The sequence below is a fragment of the Physeter macrocephalus genome, chromosome 4, assembly GCF_002837175.3.
Source record: "Physeter macrocephalus isolate SW-GA chromosome 4, ASM283717v5, whole genome shotgun sequence".
NCBI lineage: Eukaryota > Metazoa > Chordata > Mammalia > Artiodactyla > Physeteridae > Physeter > Physeter macrocephalus.
The window spans coordinates 103,525,612-103,547,303 of record NC_041217.1 but is presented as its reverse complement, the minus strand read 5'-3'; the positions used below and the strand labels follow the sequence as shown (position 1 = coordinate 103,547,303).

General features: G+C 37.3%; 1 protein-coding gene across 4 annotated transcripts in view; it reads left to right on the top strand.

Annotated features, from left to right (window-relative positions):
- The window catches only part of CDC7 (cell division cycle 7), a 25,669-nt gene extending 11,034 nt beyond the window's left edge, over positions 1-14,635 (top strand). For 3 of the 4 annotated variants that reach the window (XM_007101384.4, XM_028489147.2, XM_007101382.4), the window contains exons 5-12: positions 3,242-3,335; positions 3,421-3,563; positions 4,488-4,740; positions 5,362-5,457; positions 6,217-6,395; positions 7,221-7,303; positions 9,833-9,982; positions 13,420-14,634. In XM_007101384.4, coding sequence (XP_007101446.2) covers positions 3,242-3,335; positions 3,421-3,563; positions 4,488-4,740; positions 5,362-5,457; positions 6,217-6,395; positions 7,221-7,303; positions 9,833-9,982; positions 13,420-13,814 — 1,393 coding nt within the window. In that variant the 3' untranslated portion in view covers positions 13,815-14,634. Of the gene's footprint in view, positions 1-3,241; positions 3,336-3,420; positions 3,564-4,487; positions 4,741-5,361; positions 5,458-6,216; positions 6,396-7,220; positions 7,304-9,832; positions 9,983-13,419 lie in introns of all 4 variants that reach the window. The other variant, XM_007101383.4, reaches the window with a different exon arrangement.
- Positions 14,636-21,692: the final 7,057 nt, after the last annotated feature.

The window sequence follows — 21,692 nt, the reverse complement described above, 5'->3', positions numbered from 1 at the left end:
CCGCTCCGCGGCATGTGAGATCTTCCCAGACTGGGGCACGAGCCCATGTCCCCTGCATCGGCAGGCAGACTCTCAACCACTGAGCCACCAGGGAAGCCCCTATATTAATTTTTAAGGTGAATTTCTCCTGAGGCTCAGCTTGACTTCCTGTTCTCCTACCACTTCTTTTTCTAATCTTCCTGCCAAATCATAAACCTTGGCTTCCATGGTGTAGATATTTTTAAAAATGGGGGGAACTCATATTTCACATCTCCCCAGATATTGACAGCCTCATCTCATATTTTATTTTGAACAGCAGAATCCTCTGGCATGTCTTTCTGTTTGGTTTCTCTCTGCTAGGTCATTCCTGTCAACATAGAGATGTGATGTAGTATCTCTTATCCTCCCTGTACCGCCGTCCCCCTTCCAGCTACTCCATCATTTCTTTGCTTCCCTTCATGGCCAGACTTCTCAAAAATTACCTGCACAGACTGTTTTCACTTCCACACCAGCCTTTTGCCACACACACACAGTGAGGCTGCTCTCCTCTATGCTAAACGGAAACTACTTTAGAGGCAACCATGACTTTGTTTTGCCGGTTCCTTTTTCTGTTCACATGTGAACTCCTGGCAGTGTTTAACATAATTGATTTGAACCATTGTCTTTTGACTTCTGTACTACCATATACTCCTTGATTTCTTCCTGCTTTATTTGGCCTTTCATTTTCAGTATCCTTTGCCAGTTCTTCCTCTTCCACCTGACGCCTAAATGTTGGAGTTCTTCAGTGCTTGATCCTGGGCTTTCTTTCTCTAGACTTCTTTAGGTGGTGTCATGTATTCCATGTGGCTTTAAATATATAGTAATGATTCCCATAAGTGTATATCTAACCTCAGACCTCTTAACTGCAGATTTGTGTATATCCACCTGACGATTTGATATTTCCATTTGGGTACCTAGTAAACATCTCAAACCTAATATGCCAAAAACTAAATTTTAATCCACCTTCATCTGCCCCAAAAATTACCTATTGCAACAATCTGTTTTCGTCTACCCATCTCAGCAAATGGCACCACAGTCTACCTAGTTACTCAAGCCAGAAACCTAGTAATCACACTCAATTTCTCCATTTCTCTCCTAGTCCACTCCACCACCATGTCCTGGTAATTCTGCCTCCAAAATATATCTAAAATCTCATCCATATCTTTGTCTTCTCAACTGCTATCTCAGTCCAAGTCTAGATTACTACAACAGCCTGCTTCTTCTCTTCCCCTCTTAATCCCATAGTCACAAAACAGCCAGAGTGATCCTTAAAGTATAAAAATATGTATGTATGTAATATAAATTGGATACTATTACTTCCACTACTTAACAATTCTTCAGTGGTTTCCCAATGTTCTTTGAAAAAAAAAATCCAACCTTATCCCATGCCAGTCTTTCCACCTCCTTCACTGTGCTCTATTTTCTTTAGCTCCTCAAATTTGTGTCAAGAGCTTTCTCACTTCAGGGCCACTACCCATACTTCTTCCCTATCCAGGAAGACCCCTCCCAGTCCTTGCATGCTGACTCCTCATCTTTCTGTTCTGAGCAAGAATGGTACCACTTCAAAGAGGTCTTCTCTGAATTAGATTCTGTTTTTTATTGTCACAGCACCTTTTGATATCTTTCAAAACCCTTACCATAATTTGTCATTATTTGCTGCCTGGTTTATTATCCATATTGCCCACTATTTAGTAAAGTCCATGAGGGCAGAAATCATGTTAATTTTAATTCACCTTCTCATCCTTAATGTCTAACATAGTGTCTGTCAAGTAACAGTGCCCACTAAATATCTATTGAATGAATAAACACGCCTATTAATTTGTTTTACCCCTTTGTTTATTACAGAAGACAAGAGAATAAGATGGCTTCTGTAAGGCATGATTACATAATACTTTCTAGTCCCCTGAATAAGATTATTCCTTTTTCCACACTTTAAATAACTCCCTCTACCACTTTTTCTTTCCTGTTGTTCAAAAATGTGCATGCTAAAAAAAAGTCTACCTGATCTTGCTTCCTTTCTAGCTCCCACACTGGTTTTTATTCTTTGACAGATTTTTCAGGAAAATTGTCTTTATGTTCTGTTTCCATTGTATACTGTTTTCCCTCCTTAAATCCTGTTTGGCCTCTTCCTTTCCACTTAAACTGCTTTCTGAAAATTAGTTAATTCCATTTTGCCAGTTAATTCCTCTTTGCCAGACTGAAAGCCTTCCCTCAGTCCTTATTCTAATTGACCTCCTTGTTGATCACCCGTTCCTTGAAAACTCCTCACTTGCGGATGTCCCTATCTGGGCTTTCTGCTCCTTCCTTATTTTGCCCTCCAACATGAGACTTTTCCAAGGCTCAGTTTTCTCTTCTCTAATAATTTCACAGCTTTAGGTGTCATTTATCTATAATATTGTCACTGACTTACACTTGACTTTTCACTTAAGATATAGTCTTGTATCTAGATATCTCTATCAAAATGATGTGGTTTTGGTTTTTGATGCTTCTTTTCCTGTTTTCTCTACATATTTTTTTGGTATCCATGTTGTTTTACTTACTCAGTCTCAAAACTGAAAATCCAGTTTACCCTATTTTCCTCACCTTTCTCTGAGGTAGTATAGTATAGTGGTTAAGAGTCTAGGTCTGGAGCACACTGCCTGGATTCAAACTCTGGCTCCATGACCTACTAGTTGAGTTACCTTGGGGAAGTTCCTTAGCCTGTCTGTCCCTCAATTTCCTTATATGTTAAAAAAAAAAGGGGGGGATGAGTAGGAAATAATGGCACCATCCTTATAGGGTTGTTGTGAAAATTAAGTGAATTTGTTGATAGGTGTGAAGTGCTTAGATCAGAGCTTGGCATGTAGTGAATGTTCAATAAATATTACCTATTATTAATTTTTACTTGATTTATTTATTACTGTTACCATCTTATCTGCTACTAAGTCTTGTTAATTCATTTTTATTATTCATCTTTTCCTTCCCATTCTGTCACCTCCCCAATTAAAACTATAATTATCTCGTTTTGAATTATAACCTCATAACTGGTACTGTGTTTGTTTAAAAAAAAAAAACCTTTATCTTGTATAAGTCAGTTAAATGAGTAATCTCTTCTATATGGTGATGGTTTTAAGTTAGATTTCTGGCATTATTTATGCATTGCTAAAATTGCATTTTTAAAAAAACTGCATAAAGTTTCCGCTCATTTGACCTTTCTTAAGTTCATTGTGCATTTTTCCACTAGGGGGCAAGACAATGTCATGGGAGTTAAATACTGCTTTAGGAAAAATGATCATGTAGTTATCGCTATGCCATATCTGGAACATGAGTCCTTTTTGGTAGGTTTTAATATTTCTTGAATTTTTATTAGCTAAATATTTCATTGAAAACAATATTATAACCTTACTCATAACTTTATTTTAGGACATTTTGAATTCTCTTTCTTTTCGAGAAGTACGGGAATATATGTTTAATCTGTTCAGAGCTTTGAAACGCATTCATCAGTTTGGTATTGTTCACCGTGATGTTAAGCCCAGCAATTTTTTATATAATAGGAGCTTGAGAAAGTAAGTATGGAAAATTACCAGCAAATACTTATACTTGACTGAATCTGTGCTGTGGGGTCCATCTCTTAGATGCAGAGCATCCTGCAACAGCCACACACATCTTTTTCTGTCTCAGATTTTCATCGTGGTTGAGGAAGGGAAATACCCTCAAGGAGAAAAAAAAAATTGTATTGGTAAAACAGTGTACATCATGAGGTGTACCATGGCTCAGTGGAAATAGCTAAAAGAGACTTAGAAAGGGTCTAGTTTTTTGTTTGTTTGTTTGTTTAACGTTATACATTTATCTCTGGGCTTCATTTTTATTTTCTAGTAAATGAGGGGATTGGACCACATGATAGCCAATTTCATGTTTCAACACTAAAGTTTTGTTTTTTGAATATTTTTTATGCTGATTATATGCATAGAGGCATTGTAAACTGAAAACTTAAAAACTGCTGTTTGTATAATGGCTTATATTGAGTATAATAAGGATAATAGAACCATAACTTCTTTTCTTGGGCTTTTGTATTCCTGTTTTAATTTTTTCTTTAATTAATCAGATTTTTAAACCATGATTTTAATTTATTTTTCTTTTAAACTTGTTTAATTAAAAATTATCTGCTATGATGCCATCTCTGCCACCATCAGAGGACAAAGGATTGTATTTACATCCTGCATTCCTTGTTGCCTTGTCTGCACAAGCCATTGGAAGAAGGGGAGAAAAGAAGTTTTCTTGTGTGGGATACAACTTTCCTTAATTTTCAGTAGTTAACTATTAAATCCTTACCTTGTCTGTAAAACTTACTTTTCTTTTTTCAAGAATGTTATAAATCCTTAATTTATCCCCCAAAGAATACAGTTTCTGTGTGAATATGGTTTGAGCATATTATAATATTAACTAAGCTTTGTTACAGATAAGTAAAAGTGCTTATTTTTGTTTCATAGGTATGCCTTGGTAGACTTTGGTTTGGCCCAAGGAACCCATGATACTAAAATAGAGCTTCTCAAATTTGTCCAGTCTGAAGCTCAGCAGGAAAGCTGTTCACAAAATAAATCCTATGTAATCACCGGAAACAAAATTTCATTGAGCAGCCCAGCAGCACCTAAGGAGCTGGATCAGCAGCCTACCACAAAAACTGCTGTTAAAAGGCCCTACACAAATGCACAGATTCAGATTAAACAAGGAAAAGATGGAAAGGTTCTACCTATTTTATTTCTTAAGTACTAATACTGTTTTAGAAATGTACTCCATTCAACAGAGGGAGTTATAATTCTAGGATAACGCAACAAAAAAACAATGTTGTTTACACGTGTTATATATTCAGTTGATTAGATTTCACTAAGATTTACAATGGATTGTTTTATGATTTCAAAACTGAAAATTTTGCTTGGTAGATTTATAATGTCTTTGTCATTATAATTGCATTATATAACAAAAATGGAAAATAATAAATTTTCCCTGCATGTTATAAAGTTCATATTAATTATCCTTTTTAAAAGAAAGCATTAGTTATAGGGAAAAAATTCTGAAGTGTCTATCTCCATTTTAGCTGCACAGCAAAATGTAACATCCATGCAGGTGGTTTTAGAATTTTTTAGTTATATATATTTGTGGACTATGATAACATTGTATGGGGGTTAAGAGTTCTGTCTAGACTGTTTTCTCCTTTCACAGAAGTGTTTTGGTGCCTGAGAATGACTTGGATGCAGCTGTTTTTGTTTTATGTCACTTAACTCTTTCAAAACTATGGCAGAGTACAGCTGGCAGAAAGTGTTACAGATATAATCCTTATTTTCCTTGTTTTTGTTGGTATTGTAGGAGGGATCTGTAGGCCTTTCTGTCCAGCGCTCTGTTTTTGGAGAAAGAAATTTCAATATACACAGCTCCATTTCACATGAGAGCCCTGCAGTGAAAGTAAGTAATGCAGCTTAATAGTGCAATCATCAGTCAGTCGTACACTGGAGAGAATTTGGGGAATGGCTAGCTTTTATTAATCAGTAAGTTTTTAAGAGTTTTGCTGTAGCAGAAGGTATTACTGCTTTGAGCATATAGTCAATGCTTTCATTTTCTCCAGTTCTGAACTTCTCTTTTGGAATTTTTCATCATTTTTGATTAGCTGACTATTCTTGCTCTTTCTCTAAAGGAACATTTAGAACGTTAAGGCCTTTTCTCTCATTGGCTGGAACGTGAGCTCCCAACAACTAACACATTTCTGACACTCAGTTGATAGCGTAAAGATGTTTGTAAAATTTACAAAATTATCATCAATGTTAAGTGGTTTTAAATTGACTTATGATATCCTGTAGCAGCTAGATAGCATGAGGAACAAATTAAAACTGATTTTAGCCAATGTAATTGTGCAGTTTACAGTTCTGAAATGGAGTTAGACACTAGAATGTAATTGTTTTGTAACATTTCAGGAAAAGTTCTAATAAAGTGTAATTCAAATATTCACCAAACTAGGAATGGTTAGTAAATTTTTAATATGTTTATTCAACACAGTAACCTAAAAAGACCTTAAATATTTTGATAGATGAGTGTTTATTTACAATCCAACAGCACATTCAGCAGTTTTGAAAGTTATGCTTCCCCTATTGCTTTTTGCTCTACTAGCATCTCAAAGGCACCATGTTAAATGCCATGAAAATAGAGAATATGACTTTTCTTTTACAGCTTATGAAGCAGTCAAAGACTGTGGATTTACTATCTAGAAAATTAGCAACAAAAAAGAAGGCTATTTCTACAAAAGTTATGAATAGTGGTGTGATGAGGAAAACTGCCAGTTCTTGCCCAGCTAGCCTGACCTGTGACTGTTATGCAACAGATAAAGTTTGCAGTATTTGCCTTTCAAGGTAATGTGTTTTGATGGTGCTATAAAATCACCAGCATGCTGCCAGACAAGATGAGAAATTGCATTGATTTTGGTGGACAGTTGATTTGAGTGAGTGAAAGGGAGCAATGCAGTTCTGTGAACTACATAGGCACTAATGCAGATTGGTACCTTGAAGAGCAAATGACAAGTATTGTCATATTTGTTCCCTTGACATGCAAATGCTCTTTGGAAAACACATTTGCTTTTACATGCAAATAATTTTGGTAGGGGTCGGGATAGCTCTTATGAAACTTCAGAATTGCATGTTTTACTTGCTGATTTAATCTTGTTTTCTTTCTTTATTCCTGCCTGTGTAGAATAACGTGAACCAAATACTAGAACTCTTCTCTCACTCCCACCTCCAACTCTTTGCCACATACATTTCTTTCTTCCCTTCAAGACTTTTATAAGCTTTCATGAGCCTTTCCTGATTAACTCAAGTATATAAGTGAACAAGTATCTCAGAAATTAATCACTCTAAACAGAAATAAATTTTTATACCTCAGAGTTCCCATTGTATTCTATTTTTCTGTTATGTTCTTACCATATACTACCTCTTTCTATGCCTGGAAGTTACCTTAAAACCCTTCTGGAATAAGGCCTGGGAACCGGTGTGCGGGGAGAGACCTATAGAAACAAAATCCAGGATTTTCATCACACTGGATTATCATTTGCTTTGTAATAACTTTTATTTATATAGATATCAAGGTAGAATTTACTGTGAACTAAATTGATAAATGTTATTTTTTGGTCTTAAATAATTAAACTTTACATAACTAGAAAAATCTTATTTCATCATCATAAGGCGGCAACAGGTTGCACCTAGGGCAGGTACACCAGGATTCAGAGCACCAGAGGTCTTGACAAAATGCCCCAACCAAACTACAGGTATGTTGCACTAGAAATACAGAACCCAGTTAAATTGGTTGCCGTGGGTGTATTTTATTTTATGATTTTTGTCTACTTATGATTAAATTTGAGCTCTGCTGCTTTTAACTAAGTTATGTAAGTGGTTCTAGCAGTGTGGCATTCCCATTTTTGAGATAGTGCTATTTATGAAAGCTCCTAATCCTAGTGTTTCCTTTTTTGTTTTTTTTTTTTTTTTACCCGATAGATTGCATTTTGCTTATCTGTTTACAAGACGATTTTACCAGGAATAATTTTAACATCACCTTTGTGGGGGAAAAAATTGTGTTTAGTAGTATTTGCTAACTTAAGACTTGCAACATTTTATGTTTGTCTAATACCTGAAAATTCTTCTGTGATACACATATGATTGTGTGTTTGATTAAAATTTTTTGTTATTGTGAAAACAATATAATAGCATTAAAGAGATTTTTGAAAAAAAAAAATCTATAGCCTAAAAGAGTTGTCATGGAGCATCTTATTGAATAGATGAACCCTGCTATTCACTTGGATTATGGACCTTACAGAAATGTATTCATTTGTTCTGTGTTTATTCTGTGCTTGCTAATAATATAAAAAATGAAACTCTCTGCTTACACTCTGGTCAGGACATACTCGCAAATATAAAATAACCTGTTAAGTATGGTTATAAAACTTTATACAGAGTATTTTAGGGGTATCTAACCTTATCTGAAGGGATTATGGAAGGAAGTTCATGGAAGATAGAACGTCTGAAAAGAGAATGTAAATTCGAGTGAGGGGTTTGCATGAGCAGAGGAACTCAAGAAATAGCATATGGTCATACAGGAATCAATAAAAGTTTAGTGTTGCTAGAATGTATGATGAAAGTCAAGGAGTGGTGAGAAGTAAACCTGGAAAAAGGTAGACAGTGTTGGTCACAGTTGTTACATGGCTTGGACTGTACCCTGTAGGTTTTGGAAAGTTATTCAAGGGAAAGGGATGGTAGTAATTGTATTCTAGATGGGTCATTCTGGCAGGTGTGCAGAGAGGACCAGTTCCAGGTGAGAGATGATGAAAACCTGAACGAGGGCAGTAATAATACAAATGAACAGAAAAGTGAAGAATTGGGGACTTCCCTGGTGGTCCAGTGGTTAAGACTTCACCTTCCAGTGCAGGGTGTGCAGGTTCGATCCCTGGTCGGGGAGCTAGGATCCCGCATGCCTCACAGCCAAAAAAACAGAACATAAAACAGAAGCAATAGTGTAACAAATTCAATAAAAACTTTCCAAATGGTCCACATCAAAAAAATCTTTGAAAAGAAAAGCGAAGAATTGGAAAGGCAGAGCTTGATGGATGATTGGATGCGGGATTTGGGTATGAAGTGGTGGGGAAAAGGCATCCAGGATGTTTATCAGACTCCTAGATTGGGAGATTTGAATGGGTACCAGTAACCAAGGGGAGAATAAAGAAGTAACTGGTGTACAGGGAAAGATAAAGATGATTGGGGGCATAATTGGTTTGAGATATATGTGGAACATCCAGATAGAGATGTCCAACAGAATAAGTGAAGCACAGGGAAGTCTGGACTGGAAATACAGTTGACTGTCATCATTACTATATAAAAGGTAGTTGAAGTGGTGAAGTGTATGGGCCAATAAGGGAGAGTATATAGGGTAGAAGTTGGAACTCTGGGTAACCTCAGCCCTTAAGGCTTAGAGGAAACATTGAAGGAGCAGGCAGAGGTACAAAGGGAACCAAGAAAGGCAGATGATGCAGTGGCCAAGGGAGTAGAGCCAATAACTTGATGATACTGGGAGTTCAGCCATTAGGAGAGAAGATGTCCCTAAACATTTTTTTTTTGGCCACATGGCATGTGGGATCTTAGTTCCCCGACCAGGGATCGATCCCATGTCCCCTGCAGTAGATGCGCAGAGTCTTAACCACTGGACAGCCAGGGAAGTCCCCCTAAACATTTTTTTTTAATGAGTTTATTCACATGAGGCTGAGCTGGTCTTAATCATAACTGCCAGAATTCTAGAGATTGATAGTTTCTACAGCAAAAGTTAGGGTTAACATCTTGCTGAAGACGAGCTTCTAATGCTTAATGCTTTTCACTAAAGTGAAATACTTTCATTACTGTGGTGTGTAACTCTTGGGGTACATCCAGATTTTTTCCTACGTAGCTACTTTGGATTTATTTTGTTGTTATAAAATGTGCATTTACTTAGTGATGAAATATCCTTTTAAACTTAGCAACTTTCATGTTGCTCAAGAAAGAAAATATTGTATTTTGCATTACGGATGTTAAATAAACCAGGGATTCTTAACCCTGAAATCATTAAAAGCACCTGAGGAACTTTAAAAAAAAAACTGATGCCTGAGCCCTACTCCAGAACAATTAAATCAGAACCTCTGAGGGGATTGGCCGGGGCATCGGATTTTTTTAAGGTTCTTAAGAGGATTTCAATATACAGTAAAGGTTGAGAACTACTGATGTAGGAGTAAACTTATAGATTGGGAATTTTTTTTAAAGTTTGTTTTCTGTTACAGCAATTGACATGTGGTCTGCAGGTGTCATATTCCTTTCTTTGCTTAGTGGACGATATCCATTTTATAAAGCAAGTGATGATTTAACCGCTTTGGCTCAAATTATGACAATTCGTGGATCCAGGGAAACTATCCAGGCTGCTAAAACTTTTGGTAAGCAGTTTTATATTATAGAACAAAACAAATACCTTTGATTATCTCCTACAAATCACTTAATAAATTATTATGAAATTCTCTTTACAAATAAACATATCCATAATGTTCTCTGGTGTTAGATACAAAGTTTCTCAATTGCTTGAAAATTAGTTGCATTGTGTAAGAAAATAATTTATCACTTCTCTTCTCTACATGTAAGCAGTTTATCTTATCAAGCACAGAGTACTACACTTTTCCAATATTTAAAGTTCAACTTTATAATCTTAAACAAAAGAATAAGGAATAAAATCTTAACTCCCTGTAGTTATGGTTTGACTTTATTACATAAATATTTTTCATAATGTTTTAATTTGTTTATTGTATATTTATTAAGCATCAGGTGCTCTTGGGCCTGCCTTAAATACTCTTAATCTGTATTAACAAGTAAATAGTTAATTATAATACAGTGTAGTAAGGACTGCAGTAGGGGACATAATAGGATGTATGTTGTTGTCAGGTTCCTTAGGGTTAGAGTAGCTGAGAAGCGAAATGAACAGAATACCTTTACTGATGGAGTAATATTGTAAGCATTTATTGGATGTGGGAAGTCATCTTAGCTACACAAGTTCTTGTACTTCAAGTCTGGGATATGCAGTGTACCTCATAGGGCACCTGAGAATGATCTCAGCCTTGCTCTTGCCAACAACTTGAACTCAAATGGCCACCTTGTATTTATTCTCCATGCACAATTATAGTTAATACTTTCCAAAGTGGGTGGGTGTGATTGAGTCAGCATGCTGCCCCAAAATATGGAACACTCCTTTGGGACAGAATTTCAGTCAGCCCACCTCAAAAGTAGCTGGGCTTGCCTCTTGCCCAGCCCCAGAATCAGTGGGTCTTAATCAGGGGTGCATATCAGAATTATCTGAGAGAACTTCAAGAAATACATATGCCTGTCTCACCCCACCTATTCTTGGAAAATATGATTCAGAAAAGTATGATACCTAGAAAGTGTTGAGACTTGTTAGTTTGAAAAAACAAGTGATTTTGACCAAGAACTATTTCTGAGTAAGAACCACTGCAAAAATGATTGTCCCTCGCTTGGGCACCAGTGCCGTGGTCTGACCCACCAGGAAGGCTTAGTGGCGGTTGTGGTTCAGCAGCACAGTCAGTCTACGACTTGTACCTTTCTTGAAACTATAATAAGAAAATTTTATCTGAGGGTGATAGGGTGAGATATTACATATACACGTGGGAAATGGAACCATGAAGCAAAGCCTTGGAAATTGTATTCTTACATGAGAATGTTTATTTTCAACTGTTGGGGAAAACTATCATCTGCTATTGAGTAACTTCATAAGAAGTTTATGAACATGAAATTTATCAGACGCTAAAACATTTTGTTGAAGACCTCAAATCTCCCCCATTTGTAGTAGTAAATGATGACCAAAAATGGAAGTGCAACATCTAACAAAAAAATATTGTAGGGCAAGCATCATGATAGTATATCAGGCAAGGGCTTTTAGCGATTTATCATTGTAATGCTTGTTCTCATATTTTAAAAAATGCTATATAGTACTTGTCTTAGTTTCATTAGTATGACTTCTGTAGTTACAGCTGACCCTTGAAAAACATGGGTTTGAACTGCTTGGATCCACTTATTTGCAGATATTTTTCAGTAAGTACTACAGTACTGCACGATCCACAGTTGGTTGAATTCACAGATCAGAACTGCAGATACGGAGGACAGACTATAAATTTATATGTAGATTTTTGACTGCATGGGGTCAGCCCTCCTGACTCCCTCGATGTTCAAGGGTCAGCTGTATTCTAGTCAAATCTTACTATAACTTTGGGCTGAATACAAAAGGATTCAGAACTTCAACAGCAATGACCTTGTTCCCCTTTATGACCCAAAGAGACTTACCAGAACAGCAGGAGCACTTCTCTACTTCTCTTGTGTTGTGTGTAACCTTCCCCTCTGTCCTCAACTCCTAGACCTGGCCCCATTGTAGACTGTCATTAAGTACTCGTTGAATTAAATAAATTCAGAAGAAAAACCTTGAGCTATTCTCCTCTGGCTATAATTTTTTAGAGAGAATAGGAATAATGAAATAGATTTAAAAGTAAAACAGGATTAACACGCTATACCCTCACAAACTTAGTTTTGGGTAGTTTATTTCCTTTGTCCCCTCACTGCTTCCCCACCACCACCTTTTTTCCCACCACCTTAGTCCACCTATCCAGCAGAGATGAGTGTATGTAAAAGTAACTTTTTATCATCCAGAGATAGATTGTTTTGTTAACAATCCACATGCCCCAGAAAGGAATCTAAGTGCTGTGCAAACTCATTGTTTAGAGCCATTTCTATTTAATAAGGAAATAATACGGCAAAAGTAACAGACTATTGCCTATTTGTGTACCTAGCTTATTTTTGCCCATGTCTAATAATTTTTTGGGGGAATTGTTTCAAAGACATTTATATTTTTTAAAATGAAGATCTGGTTGGTTTATTAACTGATTTTAAAACATATATTGAGACCGTATGGGTACTAGGTTAGATAGACTATTATTGAGTCTCTTCTCATAGAGCTTAAATTCTAATGGGGGAGAAAAAATAAACAGATACATACTGTCATACAGACAGGTGGTATTGAGAAAAATAAAAGGGGAAAGGGAGTGAAGAACGCTTTGCTATTTTTAATAGGTTGGTTAAGGACTGCATCTGTAATAAGGATGTGATATTTGAACAAAGACAAAGTGAGAAGCTGAATAGTGCCTTTTTGTCTAGTCCAACAGGCATTAATTGAGAACCTAGTATGTACCTAGTATGGATGTCTAGGTTTTGGGTGTTCAAAGACAAATAAGATAGTCTCTATCTTCAAAGAGCTCATAGTCTAGCAGGTGAGACAGACATATTTTATCAGTTACAATACAGAATAGCAAAAGTAATAATAGAAACCTTCAGAGGATATAACAGAAGCTTAGAATGATCAACTCTGTGAGTGTCAGGCCTCTTAGAGGTTATGCTTGAACTGAGTGGTGCCCGAAAGTGGGAGTATTCTGAGCACGGAGTTGCGGGGGAGGTGCAGGGCATCCTAATTAAAGACAGGAACCATGTAGTCAGAGGCGTGTAGAAGCTTGGAAGGGGGAGAGGGAATGGGAGCTGCAGCTGATTAAAGATTACAGAAGAATATAATGAAGCTGGAGACTTTGACAGAGTCAAGTGAGTCCTTTACTTATTAAGTCACTGCTTTCTACTTACTATCTTTCGCTTTATGATTTGACCTTCAACTATGTAAGGTAAAACACAACTTAAATATAGCACATGATGTTCTATCTCCTATTCAGTGTAAGTATATCCAAAAAGATGCAGTTGGACTTGCATGTTTCTCATGGGAGAGACTTCTGATATATTCAAATAATATAAAATATGTATATTTTTTCTCTTTTAGGAAAATCAATATTGTGTAGCAAAGAAGTTCCAGCACAAGACTTGAGAAAACTCTGTGAGAAGCTCAGAGGTGTAAATTCTAACACTCCTAAATTAACAAGTGATATACAAGAGCTCACTTCTCAAGACCCAACTTTTTCAGAGAAGATGGACCATAAAGCTGCTCACCTCATACAAACACCTAAAGCACAACACTCAGGGAATTCATTGTATAAAGGGGACAGTAATGGCTGTGGGGGTAATTTTGATGAGTCTCCTACCAATCTAGAAGGCTGGGATGAGGTACCTGATGCAGCTTACGACCTGCTTGATAAACTCCTAGATCTAAATCCGGCTTCAAGAATAACAGCAGAAGAAGCTTTGTTGCATCCATTTTTCAAAGATATGAGCTTATGATTATTGTTCTTTAAAGTTTGCTGTTGTGTATTGTGAGGTGAGGTGAAAAAGAGTTATTTGTAATAGCCATAAGTTCTTGATTGAAGACCCGGGCAGGGTGAATAATTTGTTTAAAAATTTTAGTATTTGCTCTCCTGGCAGATTCTAAAATATGGATTAAGATTACTTAAGATGACTAGGATAGTTCTTAGACTAACAAAATGATCTTTGAGTTAGATCTACCCGAGTAGGATCAGATCTTTCATTTCCCTAATTACTTGTCACTGCCATATGCAGAAATAAGAGCAGTTTTAGCCTAGTACATAGGGGTTGAAGGTACGAGTCTTAAAATTAAGGGTTGTGACAGGGATTAAATGAGTCAAAAGACCTAGTTTACTGGTTTCTTTGAACTATCTGTACTTTTGGAAAACACCACCTGATGCTGGTACTCTAACCATTCTGTAGGTAAAGAAGATAATTTCCTTTTCTAGAGGCATATATTATACCTTTTATGAACACTAAAACAATGAAAATATTGGGGGGATATTACTTGAAATTGAATTTATTCATTTTTTAAAAGTATTTTGTGAAAGCATTTTTTGTGTGAATTGCCATGTTTTTCTTAATGGTTTCTCTTGATTTTTATGCCTTCTCTACCCCCACCTAACACATTCTCCTTGGAAATTTTATACTTTCCACAAAGTTTCTGGGTGCTTTGTTAAATATTGCCTGTGTTCACAGTTGAGAAATTAAAATAATGTGTTCACTGGTTGATAAAGGGAAGCTGCAGGACTAAGGTAAAGATTGACAGTCCAAAATGCTTTTCTTTTTCTCTGAACGTGTATGGTTTTTGATTGATAGTCCAAAATGCTTTCCTTTTCTCTGAACGTGTGTGGTTTTTGCATACCATCTTAGATATGATTAGGTAGCTGCTAAAAGGAAAAGTGAACACAGAATTGAGAATATTATTGGAGATTTTTCCTCTTCCTAGAGCCATTCTATATCCTGTTTTGACCAAGTTGGTCCTGCTCAGAGAAGGATGCTTACTAGAGTCTTGGGGTAGGTTGGGAAGAGTTCTAATGAAGTAGGCAATGTAGAAAAGGAACTAAGATAGAGGTTTATGTATTACGACATTTCAAAATGATATATATATCAATGACAGCATAACAAATTTACTATGGGAAATAAGTCTGCGAGTGGGGTCTGCTGAGAAGTTTCCCACTTAGTAGTCATAGAGTTATAATACAGCTAAGGAAGATACAACATTCTTTTTGTTGTTTTGAGCACTGAAGTTAGTATGTCTTATCTATACTCCATTTGGCAAGTATTATATATATATATATACCATTACCATTGATCTGTTATCTTCTCATGCTGTAATCTTTTTTAAAAAAAAAACTTGAATGTTCTTGAATTTGTATGTTTAATAAAGTCATCCTTTTGTATTTTTTATGTCAATGTCAGACTACTCATTTGAAAAATGCCCTTTTTTTTTTTTTTTTTTTGCGGTACGCGGGCCTCTCACTGTTGTGGCCTCTCCCGTTGCGGAGCACAGGCTCCGGACGCGCAAGCTCAGCGGCCATGGCTCACGGGCCCAGCTGCTCCGCGGCATGTGGGATCTGCCCGGACCGGGGCACGAACCCGTGTCCCCTGCATCGGCAGGCGGACTCTCAACCACTGCGCCACCAGGCAGGGAAGTCCGAAAAATGCCCTTTTTTAAAAAAGTATTGACCACTAGGAGTATTTTCCTTCTGAGACTGATGAACTCTCTGTTCAGCAAATAGTTGGTAGTAGATTAACAAACATTGACCTGACTCAAGTAATATATGAAAGATGGATGTATTTCTTTATAGAAATGTGGCTCACAATCAAGTTAACATATTCTCAGAAAATTAACAGGAAGAAAAATTTACCAAAAGTGCAAGTAAGTAAGGAGACATTCTCTAAGAAGAAAGTTTAATATTCAGTGCTGTGGTTTCAACTTTCCATTAACGTCTTTTGAATAAGTGCAACTAAGGAGACATTCTCTAAGAAAGTTTAATATTCAGTGCTGTGGTTTCAACTTTCCATTAACGTCTTTTGAATAGAAAAGTTGAAATACTCGACTTTAAGAATAGAATTTGGTTGATATGTAAGGGAAGGTAAAAGGAGCTAGTGTTTTAAAAGATATCCAGTGTTACAAGTTAGTTCTCAGGGAATTTCAATCCCACTAGAGAATGTTGCCTCAATTTTTGGTGTTTTGTAGTTAAAAATTAGGAAGGAGCTTCCCTATTCATATTCTTCAGGTTTTTCAGCCTTCTGAACACTATAACGACAGATATCTCCCTAAAAGATGATATTAATAGGCAGAATAGTCATTTCTAGGGAAAGATTGAGAAGGTAACTAGTTAATGCCATTTCCTATTACTATGGAATCTCCCAGAATATTCAGCTATTTTTCATTGTCAGCTTTTTAAAATTCTTATTGCTCAGACTGTTGAGATAAAGCTGTTATGGGTGTTTTCATTTAATAAGCCTTAGACATTTATAACTATTAATACAACAAGCTACAAGTATTGGTTTTCAAAACAGGCTGCAGCTCTCTAGCATTTTTAATGAAACTTTTCCTTATAAGGAGATGCTTATGGTTGTCTTAATGACCTAAATAAAAATGTGGCTCAAGAATGGTTATTCCAAAGAATTAAACTTAGTTTATTCAAAATCTGAACATAAGTCATCAAGTGATGTTATTAATCTCTTACGTTCCTGGCATCAGTAATAAAATGGTGTTACAGATGTCAGAATATTGATTGCATGAAATCTTGAAACCCACAAAACTCGTAGGCTTAGGTCTTAGTAATTTCTGCTGTTTATGTAATTTCAGCCCTACGCGTCACCGAAAAGTTATTTATCTTAAGAAACTGTGGCCAAATTTGGCGGGTAATGCTGTCTGCCAGTGTCTGCAGATGTATTGTTTCCGCCTACAACTGTGTGTGCTGTCTATGGTCTTTAAAGAACACTAACGCCAGGCAGAAATGTCAATTCTCTGTTCAGATTTTTTCCTATGTTCTTAGAACTGATGTTGTCATTTCCTAATTTTGTCAAATTAGGTGTTTGAACTATCTTCCTTTCTTGAAAGCTGGATATTATCACCCATGTACTAGATAAGTAATCGGAATTAGTTAATACTGTTAATGCTACAGCAAGATTTTCAAGTCACCACAAAGTTCAGTGCTAAGGCAAGTATATAGTAAATAACGACATTTTAGATACCTGAAGTAAAAAGGCATGATCTTCGCAAAGCAGTTGGAAGTTGGGTGACAAAATTATAAAAAGTTCAGAAGAAAGAGATTGCAAAATAGTTTGCTTAATCTGAGCTATTTTTTTTTTCTCAATAGAAGAAAATGAACTAAGAATAGAATTTCCCTAATCTCTGTCTTGAGTACTTTAAAAAATTAGCAATGTAGGTAAAAGAATTCTAGAGGATGGAAAAACTTATTTGGAGAGTATGTACAAGCCCTTTATAAGGCAAGAAAGATGACTACAAAACAGATGTAAATGTTCTATCTTTTTGGCCGTGCTGGGGTTTATGGGATCTTAGTCCCCCGATCAGGGATCTAACCCAGGGCCCCAGCCATGAAAGCACTGAGTGGTAACCACTGGACTGCCAGGGAACTCCCAAGATGTAAATGGTTTAGAATTTTGATGCACTGTATGTAAAATGCTCATTTAAATTTAACACATGACACTGTCCTAGCCCTTAAGCAGATTCCATCTTGGACCCTACTGAAGCAATTCTTTGAGGAAAGTAATGGATTTAACACTAGAAAATTTAATCCTATCTTATGAAGGGAAATGAAGACCAAATAGCTTCTAGATTGATCTTTAGTTCTAGATTTAGAGAAGGCCAAGGTCACCCACTCTAGTAGGGAACCAAGAAGATGAACCAAGGGATAGGCTTCCGACATCCTGAAATCAGAACAGTAATAACAACACTGTCAGCTGCAGGGGTGAGTGGCACAAATCAGAAAATGAAAGAGCCATCTGACAATTCTTTCTAATTTTTGCATACGTTTCTTGTCTACATTCTATTCATGGTGTGTTTTTATATGTGTATATTTAACTGTGTATTCACCCTTTGTGTAAATTCCTTCTGTAATTTCTCTCAAGACTGTAGCATATGATCTAGAAATGACTCCAACTAGGACAAGACTAAGACAGTAAATCAGAAACAGATGTATGGCTCCGTAGCCTCACATTGTTGTTTCAGCTCTGTCCATAAGCAAAAGGAGCAGGGGGCCCGGGAATCCAGCCACCTTCGAATTTCTCTAGACACTCATCTTACTGCTTTTTTACCCGATAGAAGTTTCTCTGTTTCTTCTGGCATGTTGCTGGTCTTCCTACACACAAATGTTCTGACTGAAATCAAAACCAGCCCCACTGTATGTGTATGTATATGAGTAATCTTTAGACAAATATTATCAATGCTCCTTTACCCTTTTCCCCAAGGTTAGTGAAATGAATGTCTGGTGTTCTGTGAGTGTCCTTTTTGTCATTTTCACTTTTTATTTTCAAACTCCATAAATGGCCATATCAAATGTGTACTCCTCTTTAAAATTTCAATCACTTTTATGTGTTAAACACCAGCATCTTTACATCTCTATGTTGCGTATTATGAAGAAACATCTTTTTTGTTTGCCCCTGTACAGTGTGACTAGGCATTTATTGAGTGGGTGTTCAATGGATATTTGTTGAGTGCATGCATTTAAGTTACACTTAATTAATTTGCTTCTTTTGGCAAGATATAAGCCAAAAGCCTCTCTTAAGAAGGGTGCCTATTTTCCTGTTTGGTACAACTTATTTGATAGGGAGTGACACCAAATGGTAAGAAAAATGAAATGCCTCATCCCTCCTTACATAATCTCCAGTCGACTGTCCCCTCCCACTCCCCCCACCAACAAATATGTAGTGTAAAGAAGGCATGATTTGATGCCAGGCTTTAGGTTCAGGATAGCCCTAAAGGGGTCTTTGGACTTTTAGTTGCCTTTCCCTCCCTTAGCCCAGATGCATTCATTGTTACTAGGCTACCAGTAGTCCCACTCCTTCCTCTACAAAACCTTCCCTGATCACTCCAATCCAAATGATCGTTTTCTCGGTTCCCTGTACCCAGATTGTAGGAAGGTAGAGACTGTTTTATGTCCCACCACCCCACCTCCCCGCACACACACACACACACGTTTCTTATCAACGCCTTAGAGACTTAAGTACTCAGTCAAAACGGGTTGACGAAGGACCTGACACCAGGGGTTATTTCCAAACCCCACCAAAATAATCTCAGCCTAAAGGCAGCCACTTTCATTCTTAAACATCTACAGGATTACAACATTTTCCCGTGGTAGTCTGTCCTAAAATTTCCCAGCTTCTCACCCCCTTCCCATCCATATCATTTCTAATTTTTCTCCACTCCAATTCCCACCGCTTTGACCTCAGAGACAGAGAACAGCTGGTGGACATTCTGTTTGTAATAACCCTTAACATCCTTGTATAAGAGGCAAGTGAGCAAAAATTTTATAATTATTATAGTCATGGTTTTAGCGCCTACTGTGTGCCAAGCACCATAACAACAACAAAATCAGTTTGTTTTAATGACTTATAAGCCATGTGTAAATTCCTATGGGAAATCATTATATACACACTTGATTATGCTTTGCTAATGCGATTCATCTTCATACGAGCAGGACCCTATTCATCTTGGATTTTTCTGAGGCAGCTTCTGTTACAAAAAATCAGTCCTCATTGATGTGTTCTGAGAATTCCAATATTTTCTGCATCCAAATTGCGTTGGAATGTCTTTCTAACTAGAAGTAGTGTGAAATTGTTAGAAACGCATTCTACTTTTTTTAGCTTTGGAAATGTGTCCATTATAACATATGTGGCATTTGAGGTTCTCTTCTTTGGGAACCAGCTGATGTATATATTGTTGAGTAAAATGGAGAGTTTTAATGCCTTTTGAGCACCGAATGGGGCCTTAAGTATTTTCATTGAGGTCCTCACACTTAAAAGTATAGATGTCACAACTGGGGAACTAATGCCCCCTTACTCACCCTTTGTCGATTAAAAATAAACCCTAGGGAATTCCCTGGTGGTCCAGCGGTTAGGACTCAGCGCTCTCACTGCCAAGGCCCCAGAGTTCGATCCCTAGCCGGGGAACTAAGATCCCACAAGCCGAGCAGCACGGCTAAAAGATAAAAAACAAACAACAATCGAAAAAAACCCTAGAGGCAGTATAATGTAAAGGAGTCAGCCAAGGCTGGCTTTTCCCTTTACTGAGAGTCTTGGTTTCCTCAACTGCAAAACGGGGTTGATATGCCTATCTATTGTTTGGAGGAATGAGAGCCTGTTTCCTAAGTATAATGTTGACGCAGTACACAGTTGTTCTTCTTTCTGCCCCAATTTTCCCTTCATCTCCCCCATACAGGGGAGTAGGGCCTGAGAACATTTGTATATACTTCTTCCTTAACCTTTAAAAAAATTTTAGCACATCAGGGCTTTTATACCTTTGAATGGAAAACTGCGATAATCGGGGATGCTGTGAGCCCGACGTTATAGCAATGCTAATCTTCTATGCATTGTGATGTTCTGTCTGTCCACCAGATGGCAGGAGTTCCGCTGGCACGTCCTGTCAGCTGTCTAGACACATTCGGACTGGTGTATCAGTAAGGCTACTAAAACAGACGAGAAGGTACCCAAAAATACTGGCCCTTACACAATCAAAACAATTTTACCAGGCAAAGGAGGAGCTAGTGATCATCTACCACACACTCATCTTTTTCAGTCACAAATTTATATGTTCCACTCCTTCTCTCCTGGGCTTCTGCATATCCTGCTTCCTTTGCCTGGAACACTTCTCCACCAAACCCCAGCCACCATCACCTGGATAACTCCAGTTCATCCTTCAGGGCTCAGTTCAGACATCACCATCCTTAGGAAGTCTTCCTTGGCTTCTCATTCTGGGTCCAGTGTACCGTACTCTTCTTCCCTGATTCCTGGATCCTGTCACTATTCAGTACCCTGCTCAAATGTTGCCTGCTCAAACAGGCCTCCCAGTTTACTTATTTATCATCTCTTCCTCTAGGCTCTAGAACAGTGCTTGGGACAAGTAGACACTCAGACCCCTATGGTAAGGAATGACTGTGCTCCCATAGCACCCTGTAGCCTCCAGTCATTCCTATGTGGTGCTTACAGCCTATATCATCAGTCTTATCTGTATCACCTACTAGATTGTAAACATCATGACAACAAGAATCATGTCAATTTTATGCACCATCGAATCTTCAATGCCTGGCATGAAATTGGGTCTCAGTAAATCTTTGTTGAAAAATGAGCACATATAACAATAGTATACACTTAGGCACACAGTATGACCAAAGTGAAGCAAATGATCTTGTTTCATTTTTTGAAGAGCTCAGTGAAGCAGAGGAAGAGAAATGGTAGGAGGGACCTATGCTAAGCCGTTTTTTCCCTCCTACAACAGCATCTGTACATTCGGAGTCAGCCAGGTGGGCTTTTGACAGCTGCTGCACTAAATGAATAGGTTTTATGTTGGCCTGAATTCTCTAGTGGATTTAGAATTAATGTCAAACATTGTAGGAAGTTAAACGTGGTTTGCAGAGCAAGAGTTTGGGAGGCTGCAGAAAATTTGAAGAGGTAGAAAAGATGTTTGTGAGCAGCCATCTGGTGACCAAACAGATACAGTGATATAAAAATACATAACAGGAAAAGTTAGATTTAGACAGTTATAGAAATGAGGCTGAGGTATAACATTCAGCAAAAGACTCAGACTTGAACATGAGAAGCACTTCTAAGGATGTGCTCTGGGTCTTGACCAGCATGTGATGCTCATGTAAATGTGTGTCAGAG